This window comes from Narcine bancroftii, chromosome 2 (genome assembly GCF_036971445.1).
Source record: "Narcine bancroftii isolate sNarBan1 chromosome 2, sNarBan1.hap1, whole genome shotgun sequence".
In the NCBI taxonomy this organism is placed as follows: domain Eukaryota; kingdom Metazoa; phylum Chordata; class Chondrichthyes; order Torpediniformes; family Narcinidae; genus Narcine; species Narcine bancroftii.
In genome coordinates, this window is record NC_091470.1 from 9,767,483 (window position 1) to 9,791,921 (window position 24,439).

Below are 24,439 nucleotides of genomic sequence, written 5' to 3' on the forward strand. Positions count from 1 at the left end.
GTCTGCCCAGCCATTTAATCACGAGCTGATCCATTTCCCCATTCAGCCCCACTGCCCGGCCTTCTCCCCATAACCTTTGAAGCGCTGGCTAATCAAGAACCTACCAATCTCTGCCTTAAATACGCCCAATGACCTGGCCTTCATAACTGCCTGTGGCAATAAATTCCTGAGATTCACCACCCTCTGGTTAAAGAAATTCCTCCACATCTCTGTTCTAAACGGACATCCTTCAATCCTTCAAAAAGGTTGTTTCCCCTGGTGGGAGAGTCCAGGCCAAGAGGACACAACTTCAAACAACCTTTCTACATCTACTCTGTCCACCCCTTTCAACATTCAAAATGCTTCAATGAGATCCCCCCCCCTCATTCTCCTAAATTCCAACGTGTACAGGCTGGGAGCTGTCAAAAGCTCCTCACATGACCACCTTTTTATTCCGTGAACCTCCTCTAAACCCTCTCCCTTGTCAGCACATCCTTCCTTAAATAAGAAGCCCAAAACTGATCACAGTCCTCCACATGAGGTCTCACCAGGGCCTGAAAAAGCCTCAACATCACACCCCTGCCCTTATATTCCATTCCTCTTGAAATGACGCCAGCATCGCATTTGCCTCCTTCTGACTCAACCTGCAAGTTTACCTTCAGGGTCCCCTTCCATCTGGTTGACACTGATGTTCAAAGGGATCTGGGTTACCCCTTGTACTCAGATCATAGCAAGGTACAGCAGGAGATTAGGATAGCATGTTAGTTTTTATTCTGCAGAGGTTTGAGTAGAGAATTAAATGCATCAGCTTGTGATTAAATGGCTGGGCAGACTCGATGGGCTGAATGGCCTATTTCTACTCCTATGTCTTATGGCCTTATGGACTATAGACCCTTGTTTATTGTTACATGCACCAGGATACATTGAAAAGCTTTGTTTTGTGTGCTATTCAGCCCATGTAAATGTGATGGAGGGTGTGGAGAAGAATGACGTGCTGCAACGAGAAGAGCTCCCATGGGAAGATGTGGAGGTGAGGCTGTGATGGGGTAGAATCACTGACATGGAGGGCCTGAATATCCTGTTTATTGTCATATCGACCTGGGTCCATGGGAAAGAGCTTGTTTTGTGAGCAGCCCAGAGGGTCTACTCTAACCTGTTGTCTGCTGTGACGGTCTTTGTTAGTGACACAGCCTGGGTTCTGGTATCTCACCATGTGCTTTGTGTTGCTCTGAGCATGTTACTTTGCTTTCTCAGCACACCAAGTTGCTGCGTGGGCTGGCCCACGCAATGAAGGTGGAGGGAGATGTTTGGTCGGAGGACACAGTTAGCTGGGATGAGCGGCTGCTGGCTCGGGCCCTGGAACTAGCAGAGCTGGAGAGGCGGGATGCCAGCAAGAAGGACACCCTGCAGAATTTGCAGCAAAAGGTGACGATCTGGTGTGGTGGCAACCTGCCCTTCACGAGCGGGGTGGGCATGGAATGTGTGGCTCAAGGTCACTGTAAACTCTGAACCTCCTGCAATATCAAAAACGAGTGGACCTTAACCCCATCTGAAGTGAGCAGGCTAAACCCATTTGCATCTTGAGGGAAACACCAAAGTCTGCAGTCGCTATGATTGTAGTAGAAGCACAGAGATGCTGGAAGGACTCACCAGGTTTCGCAGCATCCACAGGAGGTCAAGATATATTACCAACATTTCAAGCCTGAGCCCTTTGTCAAAGTGTGACAGTCGGTTATATCTTTTCACTTCCTATGGATGCTACGAGCCCAGCTGAGTTCCTCCAGCATCTGTGTTTTTTCCATTCAGATCTTGCCTCAGGAGATGAACCCAATTTAGAATAAGTTTTCTCTGATAAATAATACATTCTTAATAATATAAAATATATGAATGATATTCTAAGTAATACACACTCAAAAGGTAGCCGTTTTTCAAAAGCTTCATCAGTCCTGGGACCTCTGCATTTTGATGAGCTGTGGATGGTCCGACTCGTACGTTTGTAGTCAATACAAAAAACTGGTGGGGTTGTGGGGAAGGTTATCAAAGGATCCAGTGGAATAGTGCTCGGATGGAGATACGGGCGGAGAAACAGCAGACGGAATCTAATCCGGAGAAATGTGAGGTTATATTTCAGGTGTAAGAGGAAAGTGCACGGTCAAAGGCAGGAGCCTTGGGAGTGTTGATGTGTGGAGGCATCTGGAGGGTACAGGCCATTATAAAGTAATCCCACTTGCCTGCACTTGGTTCACATCCCTGCCTATTCACATCAATATTGTTGCTATTTGCTTCCCCTGCAACCCCTAGCAGCCCATTCCAGGCACCCACTACTCTGTGTAAGAAAAACCTGCCTCACACATCTCCCCCAAACCTCTACCCCTCACCTCTGGGAGAAAGATCAGAATCAGGTTTATTATCAAACGTGCATCACAAAATTTATTGTTTTGTGGCAGCAGTATTGTGCAAAATTCTCTATAAATTACTGTAAATTAATAAATCAGTGCAAAAGAAGAGAAAGTGAGGCCATGTCTGTGGCTCGTTGTCCATTCAGAAATCGGATGGCGACGGGGAAGAAACTCTTCTTACACAGAGTAGTGGGTGTCTGGAATGGGCTGCTAGGGGTTACAGGGGAAGCAAATAGCAACAATATAGATGTGAATAGGCAGGGGTGTGAACCATGTGCAGGCAAGTGGGATTACTTTATAATGGCCTGCACAAACATCATAGGATGAAGGGTCTGTTCCTGTGCTGCACTGTTCTATGTTCAATGCATAGAGTCATTGAATCATGTAGCACGGCCAGGCCCTTCGGCCCAACTTGCCCATGCTGACTAAGTTGGCATTCTGGGCTGGTCCTATTTGCCTGTATTTGGCCCATAAGTCCTTCCAATCTGTCCAAATCTGTTGCACCAACTTCTACAGTTTCTTCCTGCAGCTCATTCCAGATATGGAAAATGTTTCCCCTCAGGTGTCTCTTAAATTTTTTCCCTCTCACTTCAAAGCTCTGCCCTCTAGTTCTAAAATCGTCTACACTAGGGAAAAGTGTGTGGCCCTTCACTTTATCCACGGCCCTCATGATTTTATAAACCTCTAAGAAAACCCCCTCCTCCTCCTCAGCCTCCTATGTTGTAGAGAATAAAAACCCAGCCTATCTACCCTCTCCCTATAACACAAGCCCTCATTCCCCTGCAACATCCTGATGAATCTCCTCTGCACCCTTCCAATTTATTGATGTCCTTTCAATAGCTGAGTGACCAGAACTGCACACTCTTTAACCAGATGGCATTAACAGTGACTCCTCTGGTCTCTGTTAGCCCACTCCCCATTCTCCCTCTCTTCTCCATCCCTTCATTCTCCATTCAAAGAGCAACCCCCTCCTCCCCCATTTTCTTCTCTTCCCTCCCTCCCTTATCCACATATTACCTGTCTGTGGATCTGTGCTCCTCTCCCCCTCCCTTCCCCCCACCATTAGATTCAGTCACCTGCCTACACTTTGCTCATACCCTTGATAAAGGGCTCAAACCTTAACTATCCTATCAACCTGTGCAGTGACCTTGAAGGATATCAGACTAGTCCTTTTGCCACTCCTTGGCCCACCTTCTCATCTCATCTTGACCCCCTGTTGTAAATGGAGATATCCTTCTGCACTCTCCACCACACCATCTGCAAACTTACTAAACAATGCCATCCATGGCATGAAGAGGCTTTGGCTGACAGAGTAGAAATAAATCCAAAGGGTTTCTATAAGTACATTAAAAGTAAAAGATTAGTGAGAGATAAAATTGGACCCCTTGTAGATAGCGAGGGTAGGCTGAGTGAGAAGTCTGAGGAAATGGGGGAAATTTTAAATGATTTCTTTGCCTCGGTATTCACTAGGGAAAAAAATGTTGAACCAGTTGAAGTAAAGAAAAATAGTGGGGAGGTCATGAAGCATATAAGGATAACCGAGGAGGTAGTGATGGCTGTGTTAAAAAAGATAACGGTGGATAAATCTCCCGGACCGTACAAAATATTCCCTAGGACACTCAGGGACGCTAGTGGACAGTTAGTGGGACCATTAACAGAGATATTTAGGATGTCACTGGCCACGGGGGTGGTACCAAAGGATTGGAGGGTGGCGCATGTGGTTCCTCTGTTTAAGAAAGGGTCCAAATGCAAACCTGGGAATTATAGGCCTGTAAGTCTGACGTCTGTGGTGGGCAAGTTGATGGAAAGTGTTCTGAGGGATGCTATTTACAAATTTTTGGAGGTACAAGGATTGATAGGGAGTAATCAGCATGGTTTTGTCAGGGGTAGATCATGCTTGACAAACCTGATTGAGTTTTTCAAGGGGGTGACAAAAAAGTTTGATGAAGGGAAAGCTGTGGATGTTGTCTATTTAGACTTTTGACAAAGTTCCCCACAGGAGGTTAGGAAAAAAGGTGGAGGCATTAGGTATAAATGAGAAGGTAGTGAAATGGATTCAGCAATGGTTGGATGGGAGGTGTCAGAGAGTAGTGGTAGAAAATTGTTTGTCCAATTGGAGGCCGGTGATTAGTGGAGTTCCTCAGGGATCGGTCCTGGGTCCACTATTGTTTGTTATATATATTAACGATCGGAAGTAGGGGTGGAGAATTGGATAAGCAAGTTTGCGGATGATACAAAGATTGGTGGTGTTGTGGACAGTGAGGAAGATTACCATAGATTAAAAGGTGATTTAGGAAGGCTGGAGGTGTGGGCTGAGAAATGGCTGATGGAATTTAATACAGATAAGTGTGAGGTGTTACATTTTGGAAAGGCAAATCTAAATAGGTCACATGCATTAAATGGTAGGCTATTGAGACATGCAGAGCAACAAAGGGATATAGGAGTTGTGGTAAATAGTACCCTCAAGGCTGATACTCAGGTAGATGGTGTGGTGAAGAAGGCATTTGGAATGTTGGCCTTCATAAATCGGAGTATTGAATTCAAGAGTAGGGAGGTTATGATGAAATTGTACAAGGCATTGGTGAGGCCAAATTTGGAGTACTGTGTACAGTTTTGGTCACCAAATTATAGGAAAGATATAAACAAAATAGAGAGAGTGCAGAGAAGGTTCACGAGAATGTTGACAGGATTTCAGGGTCTGAGTTACAGGGAAAGGTTGTGCAGACTGGGGCTTTTTTCTCTGGAGCGTAGAAGATTGAGAAGGGTACTTGATGGAGGTGTTTAAGATTTTAAAAGGGACAGACAGAGTAAATGTGGATAGGCTTTTTCAATTAAGAAAGGGGGAGATTCAAACTAGAGGACATGGTTTAAGATTGAAGGGGGGAAATTATAAGGGGAACATGAGGGGAAATTTCTTGACGCAGAGGGTGGTGGGGATGTGGAATGAGCTTCCGACAGACGTGGTCGAGGCGGGATCATTGGTTACATTTAAGGAAAGACTGGATCATTACATGGATAGGAGGGGACTAGAGGGGTATGGACCGGGTGCTGGTCAGTGGGACTAGGAGGGTGGGGATTTGCTACGGCATGGACTAGTAGGGCCGAACTGGCCTGTTCTGTGCTGTAAGTGGTTATATGGTTATATGGTTATACTTTAGATGAAAAAAAAATTGTTAATACAGATGACAAACAGCCGTGGATCCAGCACCCACCCCTATGGCACACCACTGAACACAAGTCTCCACTACTACCCTCTGCCTCCTTCCACTAAGCCAGTTTTGAATCCAATAGGCCAGCTCCCCTTGGATCCCATGTGATTTATCCTTCCAGACCATGAGAGACCTTGCTGAAGCCTAGACGTACAACATTCTCTGCCCTACCTTCATCAACTTGCTTTGTCATCCCTTCAAAAATCTCATCTGATTCATGAGAGACAGTCTCCCACACAGTCCGATCATGTTGACTACCTCCATTCTGTCCCTCACTGTTCACATCTTGGTAGATCCTGTCCTTTAGAATCCCTTCCAGCTCACTGGCTTGTAGTTGGTGCTCCTTTTAAATAGTCTAGAATCATAAAACCATAGCACGCTACAGCACAGACATAGGCTCCATCGGCCCTTCTAGTCTGGACTGAACCATTTTTTTGCCTAGTCTCACTGACCTGCACCCAGTCCATAGCCCTTCATCTATGTACCTGTCCATATTCTTTTTAAATGTTAAAACTCAGCCTGCATTCACCACTTCAGCTGCCAGCTCATTCCACACACTCACATTCTGTGTGAAGAAGCTTCCCCTCATCTAAATATCTCATCAGGGGTCACCTCGATATCTTCTCTTTTTCTTCCCTCGTCTCTCTTAGATCGGAGACCCAGTCTGATTCCTTGACAAACATTTAGACTGAGTCATTGTCAGTGATTAAGCCCACTTTGTGCAGCTCACAGGTCTGAACAGGTGACGCTACAGCCTCTAATAAGCTTCAATCTTCTCCTTAACAAGGACTTTGTTGGAAAAGAACATGAAGTACCTTTAAAAATAATTTCCCCAAATCTTCACTTCAATCTAAAAGCACCCCATTTCATCCTTTCTGAGCCGAGGAGTGGACCTGATGTGAACCCATTATCTCTCCTACTCCTGGCTCGATGTTTATATTGACAGAGAGGACTGGCTTGGTTGATTAATCCTATTGCCAAAAGTTGCATAGGCATGGCAGGTGTAAGTGTAATATTTAATATGCTGAATTGACCCCAGAAGAAAAATATCACTGTATCTGAGTAACGACTGGGCTGAGGGTGCAGTTTATTGTAAAGGTTCTCCAATCTCTAATATCTGCATAAACTCTGCTGACCAGTCATTACACAAGGCTGACCAGTCAGGTGAAAGGAAATAACATCCACTCATGTTATTATTCAGATTTCAAGAGACCCTTGGCATCACATGTTAAACTGTGCACAATCCTGCAGCAACTCACTGGTGCTCAGTGCTGAAAGATCAACCTTTCATTTAAAAGACCTGTTCACACCACTTAAGGATCGGACTGTGAGACTCTGAGTGTGAGAAACTGAGTTTGATCATTTATAACCATATAACCATTTACGGAGCGGAAACAGGCCATGTCGGCCTTTCGAGTCCGCACCGGTTCACTAGAACAACTCCACTAGCTCAAACCTCCCACTCACCGCCAATAACCCTCCGATACCCTCACCTCCATGTACACATCCAACCTTCTCTTAAATGACAGAAGGGACCCTGACGCAACTATCACATTTGGAAGTTCATTCCATTCTGCCACCACTCACTAAGTGAAAAAGCCACCTCTAATATTTCTCCTAAAGTATTGCCCCCTTACCCTTAACTCATGGCCTCTTCTTCCAACCTCCCCTGCCCTCAGGGGAAAGAGTCTGTTTAGTCTAGTCTATCTATTCCTTTCATAATTTTAAATACCTCTATTGTCCCCTCTCAGTCATCTACATTCCAATGAATAAAGTCCCAGTCTCCTTAATCTCTCCCTGTAATCCAGATGCTTGTAACCCAGGCAACATCCTTGTAAACCTTCAAAGTTACTTCCCTCTGGTAACCTCAGACTGCTTCCTAATTTGTCCTTCAAGTAGGATCTCAGTTGGTAATATGCCAACACTGTATATTGATTACAGACTCCTCTCCACCTTATCTATATCCTTTCTATAATTTGGAGACCAGAACTGAGCACAATACTCCAAACCTGGCCTCACCAATGCCTTGCTGCAGCATCATCTTCCAGCTCCTATACTCTATACTATAATTTATGAAGGCCAGCATACCATATGCCTTCTTAATCACCCTGTCTATGTGGGAATCCACCTTCAGTGAACTCTGTACCATAACCCCCAGGTCCCTCTGTTCCTCTGCACACCTCAATGTCCTCCCCTTAACTGTATATGTTCTATTCTAGTTATTTTTACTGAAATGGAACACCTCACACTTGTCTACATTGAATTCCATCTGCCATCTTTCAGCCCACTCTTCCAAACAAACCAAATCCTTCTGTAATCCAAGAAAATCTACCTCACTATCCACCACTCCCCCTATTTTTGTATCATCTGCATATTTGCTTACCCAGTTAACCACACCCTCCTCTAAATCATTAATTTAAATGATAAACAACAAGGGACCCAGCACTGATCCCTGAGGCACCCCAATGTCCCTTTCCCTCGTGAATACGGACGAGAAAAAATTGTTCAATATTTCTCCCATCTCATATGGTTCCTGACATAATTCACCGGTCCCACCTTTTCTATCCTTAACCCTCCTTTTACTGTTCACGTATCTGTAAAAACCCTTAGAATTCACCTTCGCCTTATCAGCTATGGACTCGTCATACCTTCATTTTGCCTTTCTAATTTTCCTCTTAAGGTTCTACCTGCAATCTAAGTAATGACCATACATCTCAATCCCTTGTTTTTTATATTTGGTATAGGCCTCCCTCTTGTCCCGAACCAACTTCTTAATATTACCAGAAAACCACAGCTCCCTCGAACCTTTAGTCTTCCCCTTCGGCTTGACTGGAACAAAGATCCTGTACTCTCAAAATCTCACCCCTCAATGCCCCCCAAATTTCCTCTACATCCTTTCTGGCAAAAAGATCAGCCACACAATTCTCTGCAAATCCCTTCTAATTTCTCCAAATCTGGCCTTCGCCCACTTGAAGACCTTCACTCTCGGACCCGACCTATCCCTTTCCATCATTAAGCTAAAGCTAATGGACCCATGATCACTGGATCTGAAATTCTCTCCAACGTTTACCTCCGTCACCTGCTCCATTGCATTCCCAAACAACAGATCTAAAACCGCTCCCCCTCTAGTTGGCGTCTCAACATATTGCTGCCAAAAGCAATCCTGAACAAAATGCATAAATACTAAGCCATCCTGCCCTTTTACTGACTGCATTTCCCAATCTATGTTTGGAAAATTGAAATCCCCAACCAACACCACCCTTTTTCTCCTGCACATCTCACCTATTTCCTTGCACATTTGCTCTTCTAGTTCCCTTTCCCCATTTGGAGGCCTATAATATACCCCCATAATAATAACCTCACCTTTCTTATTTTTCAGCTCTACCCACACTGCCTCCCTCAACGAGCCCTCCAGTCTACCTTGCCTCAACACTACAGTAATATCCTCCCTGACAAGTAATGCCACACCTTCCCCTCTTAATCCACCAACTCTGTCACATCTAAAGCAGCGAAATCCTGGAACATTCAACTGCCAATCGCAACCTTCCTTCAACCATGTCTCACAACATCATAATGCCACATGTCAATCCACACCTTCAGCTCATCCAGCTTCCTTACTACGCTCCTCGCATTAAAATAAATACATCTCAGGGATCTCCTACATCCTACCTTCTGCATATCCTCCTCTCTTCCATTCTCACAATTTTCACTACATCTTTTTACTACTTCCTACTTTTCCTCCCTCAAATTATTCAAAATTGTCTCTTTCCTTAGCCTACTAACCCTCACCCCGCTGTCCTGCCTAACTTGAAACCCTGTCCCCAACCATACTAGTTTAAACCCCCACTGACAGCCCTAGCAAATGCTCCAGCCAGGAGACAGGTCCCTCTGGGATTAAGATGTAACACATCATTATGGTATAGGTCCAATCTTCCCCAAAAAAGGTCCCACTGGTCCAAGAACTTGAAACCCTGTCTCTAACTCCATCCCTTTAGCCACGCATTTAACCTCCACCTAATTCTATTTCTGCCCTCACTGTCATGCGGCACAGGAAGCAATCCAGAGATTACCCCCTTAGTGGTCCTCCTTTTAAGCTCCCTACCCAACTCCCTATACTCATTCTGCAGGACCACTTCCTTCTTCCTTCCAACATCATTGGTACCAACATGTACCACAACCTCAGGCTCTTCACCCTCACCTTTTAGGATGTTCTGAACACGCATAGTCACATCCCGGACCCTGACACCAGGGAGACAAACCACCATCCGGTTTTCCTTATCACGTCCACAAAAACCTCTGTCTGTCCTCCTAACCATTGAATCCCCTATGACTATTGCCCTTTTCTTTTTATCCCTACCTTTCTGGGTCACAGAGGTTGACACCACAACTCTGCCCACCATAGTCTGACTATCCCCCTCCTCAATACTCAAGGTGGAGTACTGAAGATTACAGACTCGGGTGCTTGCATATGAACCTGACCCCTCCCTTTCCTCCTCCTAACGGTAACCCACTGCCCCTCTTCCCGTGGGCTCCTATGCGACCACCTGTCTGTAGCTCTTGTCTACAATAGCCTCATACTCCCTAACCAGAGTAAGGTCATTGAGCTGCAGCTCAAGTTCCTTGACCTGGTCCTTCAGGCCACACTCCTTGTCCAGGATGGCCTCACTCTCCCCAACCAGAGAGAGGTAATTGAGCTGCAGCTCAAGTTCCTTGACCCGGTCCCTCAGGCCACACTCCTTGTCTGTGATGACCTCACTCTCCCTAACCAGAGAGAGGTCATCAAGCTGCAGCTCAAGTTCCCTGACTTGGTCCCTTAGGTGCTGCAGCTCAGCCCACTTTGTACACACGTGGATGTCCGGGAGACATGAAGACTCCATGACTTCCCACATGAGACACTGGAGCAGGAAACTGCCCTCACACTCATCCTTCCTCCTTCTCTATTTTTAAAATTTTTTTTATTTTTCACACCATAAACCACATTGACCAAGATACATACATTTTCCTTTTCAAATATATAGTGTCATTTTCTCCCCCCTCCCTCCTCCCATCCCACCCTCCCTACCTCCCCCCCATTCATTTAAAGTACAAAATCTAAGATACATTAAACCAGTCAAACAATGTTGTCATTCAATAAAAATAAACAAGAAATTCCACTGAGTCAATTCTTTTCATTTCCTTCTCCTTTCGTTAATTTAGGTGGTAGATGTCCCCGGTAGGTTTTCTCTATTGTGTTTCATGTATGGCTCCCATATTTGTTCAAATATTTCAATATTATTTCTTAAATTATATGTTATTTTTTCTAATGGAATACATTTATTCATTTCTATATACCATTGTTGTATTCTCAAATTATCTTCTAATTTCCAGGTTGACATAATACATTTTTGTGCTACGGCTAGAGCTATCTTAACAAATATTTTTTGTGCACCATCCAAATCAAGTCCAAATTCTTTGTTTTTTATGTTACTTAGGAGGAAGATCTCTGGGTTTTTTGGTATATTGTTTTCTGTAATTTTATTTAATATCTGGTTGAGATCTTCCCAAAATTTTTCTACTTTCTCACATGTCCAGATTGCATGAATTGTTGTTCCCATTACTTTTTTACAACGAAAACATCTGTCAGATACTGTTGGGTCCCATTTATTTAACTTTTGAGGTGTAATATATAGCCTGTGTATCCAGTTATATTGTATCATACGTAACCTCGTTCCAGAGCATAACTTCTCCCATGTTTCCTTCTTTATCTTTATATTTAAATCTTGTTCCCATTTTTGTTTAGTTTTACCATTTGTTTCCTCATTCTCCTTTTCTTGCAGTTTAATATACATATTTGTTATAAATCTTTTGATTATCATTGTGTCTGTAATCACATATTCAAAGTTACTTCCCTCTGGTAACCTCAGACTGCTTCCTAATTTGTCCTTCAAGTAGGATCTCAGTTGGTAATATGCCAACACTGTATCTTGAGTTATATTATATTTATCCTTCATTTGTTCAAAGGATAATAATCTATTTCCTGAAAAACAATTTTCTATTCTCTTGATCCCTTTTTTCTCCCATTCTCTAAAGGAAAGGTTATCTATCGTAAAAGGGAGTAACTGATTTTGCGTCATTATTAGTTTTGGTAATTGGTAATTTGTTTTATTCCTTTCTGCATGAATCTTCTTCCAAATATTGAGCAGATGATGTAATACTGGAGAACTCCTATGTTGTACCAATTTTTCATCCCATTTATATAGTATGTTTTCAGGTATCTTTTCCCCTATTTCTAGTCCAATCTGGCTTTTCCCTTGTTTGATAAAAATCTGATATCTTAATTGTGCGGCTCTATAATAATTTTTAAAGTTTGGCAGTTGTAAGCTTCCTTGTTTATACCATTCTGTTAATTTATCTAGTGCTATCTTCTGTTTCCCCCCTTTCCATAAAAATTTCCTTATTATTTTCTTTAACTCCTTGAAGAATTTCTCTGTCAAGTGTATTGGCAATGCCTGAAATAGGTATAGTATCCTTGGGAAAATGTTCATTTTAATACAGTTTATCCTTCCTAATAGTGTTAGTGGTAAATCTTTCCAATGCTCTAAATCGCCCTGTAATTTTTTCAGTAGTGGATAATAATTGAGTTTATATAGATGGCCGAGATTTTTATTTATTTGTATACCTAGGTATCTTATTGCTTGCATTTGCCATCTGAATGGTGATTCCTTCTTAAATTTTGAGAAATCCGCATTATTCATTGGCATTGCTTCACTTTTATTTAAGTTAATCTTGTAACCCGACACTTCTCCATATTCCTTCAATTTCTTACATAATTCTTTTATTGATAGTTCTGGTTCTGTTAAGTATACTATAACATTATCTGCAAATAAACTGATTTTATATTCCTTGTCTTTTATTTTTATCCCTTTCATTTTATTTTCTGTTCATCAATTCTGCTAGTGGTTCTATAGCTAAGGCGAACAATAAGGGTGATAGTGGGCATCCCTGCCTTGTTGATCTGCTTAAATTAAATTGCTTTGATATATATCCATTTACTCTCACTTTCGCCAATGGGCCCTTATATAATGCTTTAATCCAATTAATATACTTCTCTGGTAAACTGAATTTTTGCAATACTTTGAATAAATAATTCCATTCTACTCTGTCAAAGGCCTTCTCTGCATCTAAAGCAACTGCTACTGTTGGCACTTTACTCCCTTCTACTGCATGAATTAAATTAATAAATTTACAAATATTGTCTGTTGTCCGTCTTTTTTTAATAAATCCAGTTTGGTTTAGATTTACCATTTTAGGTACATAATCTGCTAATCTGTTTGCTAATAGTTTAGCTATTATCTTATAATCTGTGTTAAGTAATGATATTGGTCTATATGACGCTGGTGCGAGTGGATCTTTCCCTTGCTTTGGTATTACTGTAATTACTGCTGTTTTACATGAATCTGGTAAGCTTTGTGGTTTGTCAATCTGGTTGATTACTTCCAGGAGGAGAGGAATTAATAAATCTTTAAATGTTTTATAGAATTCTATTGGGAATCCATACTCTCCTGGTGTTTTATTATTTGGTAATTTTTTTATTATCTCTTGTATTTCTAATATTTCAAATGGTTCTGTTAATTTATTTTGTTCCTCTATTTGTAATTTTGGTAGTTTAATTTTAGTTAAAAATTCATCTATTTTGCCTTCTTTCCATTCGTTTTCAGTTTGGTATAATTGTTCATAGAATTCTCTAAAGTTTTCATTAATCTCCGTTGGATTATATGTGATTTGTTTGTCTTTTTTCCTTGATGCCAATACCATTTTCTTAGCTTGTTCTGTCTTAAGCTGCCACACTAGAATTTTGTGCGTTTTTTCCCCTAGTTCATAATATTTCTGTTTTGTCTTCATTATGTTCTTCTCCACCTTATATGTTTGTAGTGTTTCATATTTTATTTTTTTATCTGCCAATTCTCTTCTTTTAGTTGTATCTTCCTTCATTGCTAATTCTTTTTCTATATTTACTATTTCCCTTTCCAACTGCTCTGTTTCCTGATTGTAGTCCTTCTTCATCTTGGTTACATAACTTATTATTTGCCCTCTAATGAACGCCTTCATTGCATCCTATAGTATAAACTTATCTTTCACTGATTCCGTATTTATTTCAAAATACATTTTAATTTGTCTTTCAATGAATTCTCTAAAATCCTGCCTTTTAAGTAGCATGGAATTTAATCTCCATCTATACATTCTTGGAGGGATGTCCTCTAACTCTGTTGTCAATATCAAGGGTGAATGGTCCGATAATATTCTAGCTTTATATTCTGTTTTTCTTACTTTATCTTGCATACGAGCTGATAACAGAAATAGGTCTATTCTTGAGTATGTTTTATGTCTACCCGAATAATATGAATATTCCTTTTCCTTTGGGTGTTGTTTCCTCCATATATCCAAAAGTTGCATTTCTTGCATCGATTTAATTATAAATTTGGTTACTTTGTTCTTTCTGTTAATTTTTTTCTCAGTTTTGTCCATATTTGAATCCAAATTAAGGTTGAAATCCCCTCCTATTAATATGTTCCCTTGCGTATCTGCTATCTTCAAAAAAATATCTTGCATAAACTTTTGATCTTCTTCGTTAGGTGAATATACATTGAGTAGATTCCAAAACTCCGAATATATCTGACATTTTATCATTACATATCTCCCTGCTGGATCTATTATTTCCTCTTCTATTTTAATTAGTACATTTTTACTGATTAATATAGCTACTCCTCTTGCTTTTGAATTATACGACGCTGCTGTTACATGTCCTACCCAATCTCTCTTTAATTTCTTGTGCTCCAATTCAGTTAAATGTGTTTCTTGCACAAATGCTATATCAATTTTTTCTTTTTTCAGTAAATTTAGCAGTTTCTTCCTTTTGATTTGGTTATGTATTCCGTTAATATTTAAAGTCATATTGTTCAACTTAGCCATTTCATACTTTGTTTAATTTCCCTTTCCGTTTCCTCATCATCACCTTTCCTTCTTATCCATTTCTGCTTTCTTGTTTTGAACACTTTATAAGACAACATTTCTAAAACATCAAACATTTTCCTTATTCTCCTATTTAAAACTTCTTTAACCCCATTCTCCCCTCCCCCTCCTGAGTTGCCCTTTATCCCTTGTCGGACAACCATATCTCCCCTCTCCATTTGGATTTGCGAATTCACTCGCAAGTGTCAACTGATTTTGCAGTGACCGTAACTCCTCCCCACCCAGCACCCCCTGGAAAAGATTTCAATTTTCATATATAACAAAGGTCACTCTTTTAATTTCCTCCTTATTCCCTCTATTCCCTTTCATTCCCTTATTAATTCTTATCTATACTCTATATATTTTCCTCTAAATATGGATACACTCATGTATACACATATATACATACACATCCATATATATATATATATATATATATACCCATATACACACATACATATAGTTCGTGGTCATTTTTACTCTCATTACATGTCTTCATTAACGGACTTGTCAGCCACAATCGAGCCTGCAGCTGACGTGGACTTTTACCCCCTCCATAAATCTTCGTCCGCGAAGCCAAGCCAAAGAAGAGACATGTCTTCATCTCTCTGCTTGTTTTGTAGTTGTTCTGCAAATTTTCGTGCTTCCACTGGATCCGAGAATAGTCTGTTTTGTTGCCCTGGAATAACTATTTTAAGTACCGCTGGGTACTTTAACATAAATTTATATCCTTTTTTCCATAAGATCGTTTTTGCTGTATTGAACTCCTTCCTCTTCTTCAGGAGTTCAAAACTTATGTCTGGATAGAAAAAAATTTTTTGACCTTTGTATTCCAGTGGCTTTTTGTCTTCTCTTATTTTCTTCATTGCTTTCTCCAATATATTTTCTCTTGTTGTATATCTTAAAAATTTTACTAGAATGGATCTTGGTTTTTGCTGCAGTTGTGGTTTCGGGGCTAAAGTTCTATGTGCCTTCTCTATTTCCATTTCTTCCTGTAATTCTGGTCTTCCCAGGACCCTGGAGATCTAATCTTTTATAAATTCTTTCATATTCTTGCCTTCTTCATCTTCCTTAAGGCCCACTATCTTTATATTATTTCTTCTATTATAGTTTTCCATTATATCTACCTTCTGAGCTAACAGATCCTGTTTCTCTTTAACTTTTTTATTAGATTCTTCTAATTTCTCTTTTAATTCCTCTACTTCCATTTCTACAATTGTTTCTCGTTCTTCCATATTTTCCACTCTTTTTCCTATCTCTGACATGGCCACTTCCATTTTATTCATTCTTTCTTCTGCATTCTTAATTCTTCTTTTTATCTCATCAAATTCTTGTAATTGCCATTCTTTCACTGATTCCATATATTCTTTAAAAAAAGATACATCCATTGTCTTGCTTTTCTCTTCTTCTTCCACTTCTTTCTGTTCTTCTTCTTCTTCTTCCTCTGGATTGACCATCTGTTGTTTCCTTGTTTTCTTTTTACCCTCTTCTTTCTTGTTGTCGTTATTGTCCGTGTTCTGCACCTGCTGCTGTGCTGCAGGTGTCTCTCTCAGCTGTGGAGATCGACTCCGCAGCTGTTCCCCCCTCCCGTCAGTGTGCTTTTTTTCATGCGCGGTTGCGCACTTTTACTCGGCTCTGCGAGCCATTTTTGTAGTCCCGAGCCCGGGACGTCCACTGACCTGAGGGAGCGGGCTTCTCTCTCCGCGGCGGGCCTCTTCGGACAGGTAAGGCCTTCACCTTCTTCTTCCGACATTCTTTCTTTCTCTTTTCTTCCCGTTGTTTTCGACTTTTCTCTCTTCGCTGCCATTTTCTTCTCACCTTTATTTTTACTTTATTATAAATTTTAATCTTGTACCTTTGTGCTTTGTGTGTTTTTTAAAAAGTTTTCGGGAGAGGGCTGGAATTCCCTGACCGGCCACTACTCCATCACGTGATTCTTCCTTCTCCTTCCTCCTTCTCCACACACCTTACAAAGTAAGATATATTTTAAATTAACTGTGAATGTCTTACCTTTAGTCCAGCACGCTCGTCCTCGGCTTCTGCTCACCGAAGCCTCTCGAGCCAAAGCCTCAAAGACCCACTCCTTCACTGGGCCACTCACTCACTGGGCTGCTCCTCACTGGCCGCCCCCCTATACTTACCCTCCTTTTGTTGGCCCCTTGGCCCCTCACTCTCTCCAAGCTCCTCCTCCTCCAGATAGTTGCCCGAATTCCAGTCGCCGCCTCCTCTGCCTCACAGCCCGAATGTGATCAGTGTGAGATTCTTTGTGCATGGGCACTTTGCGTGGTACATTCAGTGTGACACATTATTTTTTTAATTTTAAATTTTTAAATATATACATACAGGCCCTTTCTCCTATGAGCCCGTGCCGCCCAATATACACCTAATTAACCTACATCCTGGTGCGTTTTGAAGGGTGTGAGGAAACCAGAGCCCCCGGGGGAAGACCCACGCAGACATGGGGAAAACGTGCAAATCCTTACTGATAGCGTGGGATTTGAGTGGGAAGGGAAGGGTGAGAATCACTGCTCTCGACCCAATTGTTACTGAAATATTTTGTTTGAGTTATGAAACTTTGCACATAACGAGCCAATGAGGGACAATAAAAACAAGGGTTTTCAAACTTTTTCTTTCCACCCACATCCCACCTTAAGCAATCCCTTACTAATCACAGAGCACCGATGGCATAGGGATTACTTAAGGTGGGATGTGAGTGGAAAGAGAAAGGTTGAGAAACACTGGGTAAACTCTTGATTCCCTTCCTAATCAAGAACATATATACCTCTGTATTAAATATATCCAATGACTTGGCCTCTGCGTCAACAAATTTCACCCTCTGGGTAAAGAAATTCCTCCTCGTCTCTATTTAAATTTAAATTTAGACATATTGCACAGTAAACAGCCCTTCTGATCCATGAGCACCTTCTACCCAATTACATCCACTGACCTAAAACCCGTACATTTTGAAGGGTTCGAGGAAATCCAGGCAGACACAAGGAGAACATAGGAAGACCTTACAGACTGTGCTGTATACAAACCTGGGTCGCTGGTGCTGTAACAGCATTGCAATAACCGCTATGCAAACCGTGGTGCCTGGTTCCAAAGGGATGTTTTTGTATTCTGAGGCTGTAACCTCTGGATAATTCTGGATAACTGGTTTCAATGGGGACTGCCTTGGGCCTTGTCTGCGATCCATGCTGGGGGTTCTCGAAGTGAGTTCTTCCTCCTCAGTCTCCCCTCTCATTGACAGGTGACATCTCAGAGAGAGAGGCTGGCCAGCAACAGACAACACATCCAGCTCATGAGCTGCAGACTCAGCCAGCTGGAGGCCATGTCAGCAGAAGGCAAAGCCCTACCTGGCCGAGGAGAGCAGGACATTGCCCTGGGCAGACTGCAGCAGAAGGTCGAGAGGCTGCAGGGAGAGCTGGAGCTGACGAAAAAGAAAAAAGGAGGGGAAATCGCCGCTCTGAAAGTAAGGGACCAATGAGGATCTGGTGGGGAGGGATCCAGAGCATGGAGATTCAGTGTGGGGGTCTGTTGTTGTGATCGAGTGCATGGAGATCCAGTGTGGAGGGATCTGGTATTAGGGGATTGAGTGTCAGGGGAGATCCAGGAATAAGGGGAGACCATAGTGTAAGGGAAGGATCCTGGTGTAAAGGATTCTGATGTGGGGAGCCAGTCTAAAGGAGGGGTCCTGGTGTAAGGGGGATCCTGGTGTGACAGAGGGTTGATGAATGGGAAGGGGGAGTCAGAGGGCTGGTGTAAATGGGGAGTGAGTCAGGGAACTGGGTTGAATATGGAGGAGGGGGTGATAAATGAAGGGAAGTCTGGGGCTGGGGTGAATGGGGAGGGGGAGCCAGGGTACTGGGGTGTACAGGGAGGAGGGGTTGGTGAATGGAGAGGGAGGGGTCAGGGAGCTGGGGTGAAAAGGGAGGAGGGGTTGGTGAATGGAGAGGGGGATTCAGGGAGCTGGGGTAACAGGGAGGAGGGGATGATGTAGGCTAACTGGGCAGTCCGACGGAGAGAGGAGAGTCCACTGGTTTAGGGAATCCTGTTGGGAAAGGAGACCCACAGATACACTTGGTGTTCACAGATACACGCAATGCACAGCCTTATACACAGTGTACTCAAATACTCCCAAACTTTTTTAGACACTGCATGTCATCATATAGACATAAATGACCATAGACATGCTAAGTACACAAACACACCATGCACATGCAAAGGTATACCCTGATGTACATACATTCCATTCCACATGCAGATGTGTGTGTGGACCTGGCTGCGCTGGGCAGTTCTCACCACAGACAACAGAGGAGCGCTGCTGCCTTGCTCTCTGTGCACCTCAGAGCCCCATGGGGAGGGGAGGGGGAATTAACTCCCGAGTGTACTAGAGTGACAGGCAGAATCCCAGGAACCATTCCAATGGTAGATCTTTCCCAAGGCACAGAACACGGAGCAGAGCAGGACGATCCGGATACTGAGGGAATCCCAAGAGAAGCTGGAGGCAGTTAAAGACAAGGTGGCACGCAAGGTGGTGTCTCTGACGTCGGAGCGAGAGCATGCTGAGCGCAGGGCTTGGGAGAGGAACGCCAGTGCACAGAGTGTCCATGAGTCCCTCAGCCACGAGCTCCACTCCACCAGAAGGGCACTGGAGGAGATGGCCCGGAGGGAGAGACAGGTGGGTGTGTGAGAGGGGAGCTAGGAGCTTCTCTATCCACCCTGCCCCACTCACATCCCGTTTGGGTTCCTACCTCCCACTCTCACCCACAACTCATCTCCCTGACTCCCCTTCCCTTTTCATCACCCCTCCTCCCTATTCACCCCAGCCCTTGACTCATTCCCCGTTCGCCCCAGTTCCCTGACTCCCCTCTCCATTCATCACCCTCTCCCCTTTCATCACCCTTGCTCCTTGTTCACCCCAACTCCCTGACATCCCCCTCTCCATTCACCACCCCCTCCTCCCTGAACACACCAGTACCCTGGCTCCCCTCCCCATTCACCCCAGCCTCTGTCTCCCCTCCATTCACCACCCCCTCCTCCCTGAACACACCAGTACCCTGGCTCCCCTCCCCATTCCCCCCAGCCCCTGTCTCCCCTCCATTTATCACCCCCTCCCCATTCATCACCCCTGACCCCTGACTCCCCTCCTTTTATCAACCCCCCCATTAATCCCCTCCTCCTCCCTATTTAACCCAGCTCCCTGACTCTCCCCATTCACACCAGCCCTCTGACTTCCCCTTCCCATTCATCACCCCTCTCCCCATTCACCCAGGGCCTGACTCCCCTTCCCCATTCACCACAGGTGCCGATTGAGTTGATGGATGGGTGGGGGTTGGGGAGTGTGAGATGGCCTGAGCTATGTTCACAACTCTCTGCAGTTCCTTGCAGACTTGGGCAGAGCAGATTCCCATCCCACGCAGGGGTGCATCTGGACAGGACACTGTCTCTGAAACATCTGTTAAAACTGGTCACAGACATTGGAACATGCCAAATTTCTTTTGGCTTTTAAGCAAGTAGAGGTGGCTGTGCTCAATTCCTGGCTGTTGTATCAGTGTGGTAGGACCATTTCTTTCATTTCAAGGGGAATGGAATATAAGAGCTGGGATGAGATGTTGATGCCTTTTCAGGCCATGGTGAGACCTCACTTGGAGGATTGTGAGCAGTTTTGGGTTCCTCATTTAAGAAAGGGTGGGCTGACATGAGAGAGGGTTCAGAGGAGGTTCACGAGGATGATTCCGGAAATGAAAGGGTTATCATATGAGGAGTGTTTGACAGGTCTTGGCCCGTACTCATTGGAATTTGAGAGAATGAGGGGGAAATCTCATTGAAAGGTTTGGACAGAGTAGATATAGAAAGGTTGTTTCCCCTGGTGGGAGAGTCTTGGACAAGAGGGCATAACTTCAGGATTGAAGGGTATCCATTAGAATGGAGATGCAGAGAAATTTCTTCAGCCAAAGGTGGTAAATCTGTGGGATTTGTTGCCACAGGTAATTGAGGAGGCCAGGTCATTGGGTGTATTTAAGGCAGAGATTGGTAAGTTCTTGATTAGCCCTGGCATCAAAAGTTATGGGAGACAGCCGGGCAATGGGGGTTGAGTGGGGGATAATGGATCAGCTCATGATTAAATGGTGGGGCAAACTCAATGGGCTGAATGGCTTATTTCTGCTCCTATGTCTAATGGTTGTATATCACTTACGTCCCATTCCCAACTCTTGGCTTTCTCCACTCTGAACTGGAGAGTCCACCAGAGTGCCTGCCTTGGACAGGGTCCAGAGGAAGTTTGTAAGAATGAACCTGGGAATGATAAGATTAATGTACAAAGAGCGCTTGATGGCTCTGGGACTGTACTTGCTGGAGTTTTGAAGGATGAGGGGGGATCTTATCGAAACATTCCAAATACTGAAAGGGTTGGACAGAGTGGATGTGGAGATGTCTCCATCAGTGGGAGAATCCAGGACCAGAGGACATGCTCTCAGAATAAAAGAAGGTCCCTTAGAACAGAGAGGTGGAGTTTGTTTTCAGCCAGAGAGTCAATGGGATTTGTGGTCACAGACTCTGGAGTCCATTACTGGGTAAATTTAAGGCAGAGATTGTCAAATTGCTGATTAGTGAGTGGATCAAAGGTTAAGACAGGAGAGTGGGGTTTGAGAGGGAAAAAGGCTGTCAGCCATGATCAGATGGTGGAGCAGACTCGATGGATGAATGGCCTGCCTCTGCTCTTGATTCTGTCTCATCATGGAGCGAGCTGGTGGAGATAGAACAGTGACTTTTAGCTATGTTTTGGAACAGAGCAGGTGGATATGGGATTAGAGCTACAGGCGACAGGGTCAGCATGGAGAAGATGGAGCGAAGTGCCCCTTGCTGTGCTGTATGACTCAGCCATTCTACGATGGCCACTTTCAGTCCCTGACCTGAATCGTTGGCTCACCTCTTCCCTCCACGGATGCTGCCTGACCCCCTGAGACCCTGCAGCTCCTCCTGGTTGCTGAGGGTTCTGGCCTCTGCATTCCTCGTGCACTCTGGCAAGCTGGTGTCTGTTTCTCTTGCAGCTGGTGGATTTCCGGGAGTTTGTAACGAGAGCTCTGGGGTTCAATACCAACAGCATGGCAGTCCCTGACGACAAGGTGTACCTCGAACTGAAGGCCATCACGCGCGGACGGGGGACCCTGCGCACTTCATCCCCCCCGCGCAGCTCAGCCGACGGGGTTGGGGCACGCACGAAGCCATGGCCCTCACACAGCCCCCCTCACAGTTGGGGCCAGAGCAGATCTCACCCCAGTTCTCTGCACCGGGGCTACAGCGACACCGCCTAGCACCACCACCTCGCAAGTGTACAGTGTAGACTGCAACATCACGTTCACTTCTGAGAGCCAGTGCTGTCTCTGCCTCCACCACCCCATCAGACCTCTCTCCTCCTCCAGACATTTTCCCTGAAATCATGCCCTCAGCTCCTGGACCCTTCCCTTCGCCCATTCGCCCATCCCCTCATGACCCTCCATCGCACCTCCCCTCACCAGGACAACCCCAGCTGCTCCAGTCCCACCCTGAGGGTGGGCTCCTCGTCCCTGGGACCATGCTGATGAATGTTCCCACACCCTCTCTAGAGCCCACCATGTGCTCTCACCAACACCTTCTACAGTGACATTCCTGCCCATGTATTCATCGCCCTGATTGATAAAGGTAAACAAACTTCACCATCCTGTCTACCTGTGACACCACTTATAAGGGAATCATGTACCTGTACCCCAAGTCTCTGTTCTACAGCTCTCCCCCACCCCTATCATTCACCCTGCAACTCCTACCCTGGTTTGACCCACCAAGTTAAATTCCACTTTCCCAATTCACTTCTGTCTACTCCAAAACTCTACGAAATCTCGCCGAGGGGTGCCAACCTTGAAGAAGTTCTCCTATGCTCACCTGGATCCTGCATTTTTTTCCTCTTCAAATAACCTTCCAAACATTGCACATTGAAAACAGAACATTACAGTACAGGCCCTTCGGCCCATGATGTTGTTCCGCCCCACAATGGTTGTAATTGTATCTGGCTCATCACTTCCTCTGGCCGCTTGTTCCAAATCTTCGCCACTTTCTGTATGAAACCCTACCCCTCAGAGTTCCAAAAGACCATGAGACACAGAAGTAGAAGTAGGTCACTTGGCCCATCGTGTCTGCTCTGCCATTCCGTCATGATCTGATCATTTCCCACTCAGCCCCAATCATCTGCCTTCTCCTTATGATCTTTCATACCCTGTCGATTCAATCTCTGCCTTAAATACACCCAATGACCTGGCCTCCTCTCTCTGGCTAAAGGAATTCCTCAACATATCTGTTTTAAACTGCCACTCTTCAATCTTGTAATTGAGCAATCCAAATCATTAATATGCCATATAAAAAGAAATGGCCGCAGCACTGAGCCCTGTGGAACTGATAGCCATCCAGAATAGAATCCCTTTAGTTTCACTCTCTGTTTCCTGCTGATCTGCCAATGCTCTACACTTTAAGCTTCTTGAAACTTCTCCCGTTTTACCTTGCACCTGTGCCTTCCAGTTCTCGACTCCCTGCTTGTGATAGACTCTATTTCTCCTATCTATACCTCTCCTAACCCTCTCATGCTGACCAGCCTATCCCATTACTCAGAACTGTGTCGCTCCATTCATCCTGTTGAATCTCTTCTGCACCCACTCTAGTGATATCACATCCGTGCTGTAGCTTAATGACCATGATACCCCTTCAGGGTGATTTAACCAATGGCTTGTACAACAGCAACACCATGTCCTCAATGCAAGGCAAATGATTTCTACACTACACTATCCATCTGTGTCACCTTGTGGACCTGCACCCCAAGAGAAAAATGGGGAGAGGAGAGAGAGAAAAAGAAAAAGAAAAAATTGAGAGAGAGAAAGATGGGTAGAAAGCTGTAGAGAGGGCGGGGGAGAGAGAGAAAAAAGAGAGGGAGAAAAACAGAGCAGGAGAGAGGAAGAGAAAGAATGGAGAGAGAGCTGGGGAGAGAAAGAAAGAAAATGGGGAGAGAGCTGGAGAGAGGGAAAGAAAAAAAAGGGGAGAGCTGGAGAGAGAAACAGCAGGAGAGAGGGAAAGAGAAAGAAAGAGATGAAGAGAGTGGGAGAGAAAGAGAAAGAAAGAAAAACAGGGAGAAAGCTGGGGAGAGAGGGAGAAAGGGAGAGGGAATGAGATTTCTGTCAGAAGCAGTGAACAATAATTCTACTGGAAAAGGTGCTAGATACTGAGAAGGATGAGCCAGAGATGCTAGCAATTGATCAGGGGAGGTAATGTAAACGAGCCAGAGCATGACAGGAGGGATAATTATGTGGAAGCAACATGATGTCGTCCACTTTAGCACGGATGTAACGTGACTGATTTCACTCAGAGACTTGAGGAGTACAAACATGCTTTTAATAGCTTACAACCAATGGCCAGTGGACACAATCTGAGGTAAGGCGCAAAATCCAGGGTTTATATTGGGGTAGGTGAGGGTGGAGCCAGGGAAGGAGACAGCCATCTGAACAATACATAGACAGTGAATTCCAGTTCACTGCATTCACCTTTCCTTCAAAACAAAGACCATTCATTAAAAAAAAACTAATAGTCTACAAATATTTACATTAAGTCTATCAGGGGCTCTGGTAATTCTGGTCGAGTGCCGCAGTACTGGAGACTTTGGGTTTCCTGAACTTCCTGGATCCCTGTGTTACAGGGTCAGTGGGTCTCGAAGGCTCTGGCTCAGGTTGTGGGGTGAATTGGTCCACTTCCCGGACAGTTTCCTCCTGGACCCTGAGAGGGCTACTCGCTAGTTCCTGGCACATTTGAGGCATCGGACTCTCAGTTCCGGCGGTGCCAGGTCTC

General features: G+C 44.1%; 1 protein-coding gene across 4 annotated transcripts in view; it reads left to right on the plus strand.

Moving 5' to 3' along the window:
* LOC138753170 (coiled-coil domain-containing protein 170-like) overlaps positions 1–23,539 on the plus strand; it is a 144,545-nt gene extending 121,006 nt beyond the window's left edge. For all 4 annotated transcript variants that reach the window (XM_069915788.1, XM_069915787.1, XM_069915786.1 and 1 more), the window contains exons 9-11: positions 17,826–18,047; positions 19,020–19,256; positions 21,628–23,539. In XM_069915788.1, coding sequence (XP_069771889.1) covers positions 17,826–18,047; positions 19,020–19,256; positions 21,628–21,891 — 723 coding nt within the window. In that variant the 3' untranslated portion in view covers positions 21,892–23,539. The remainder of the gene's footprint in view (positions 1–17,825; positions 18,048–19,019; positions 19,257–21,627) is intronic.
* The last annotated feature ends 900 nt before the right edge of the window (positions 23,540–24,439 follow it).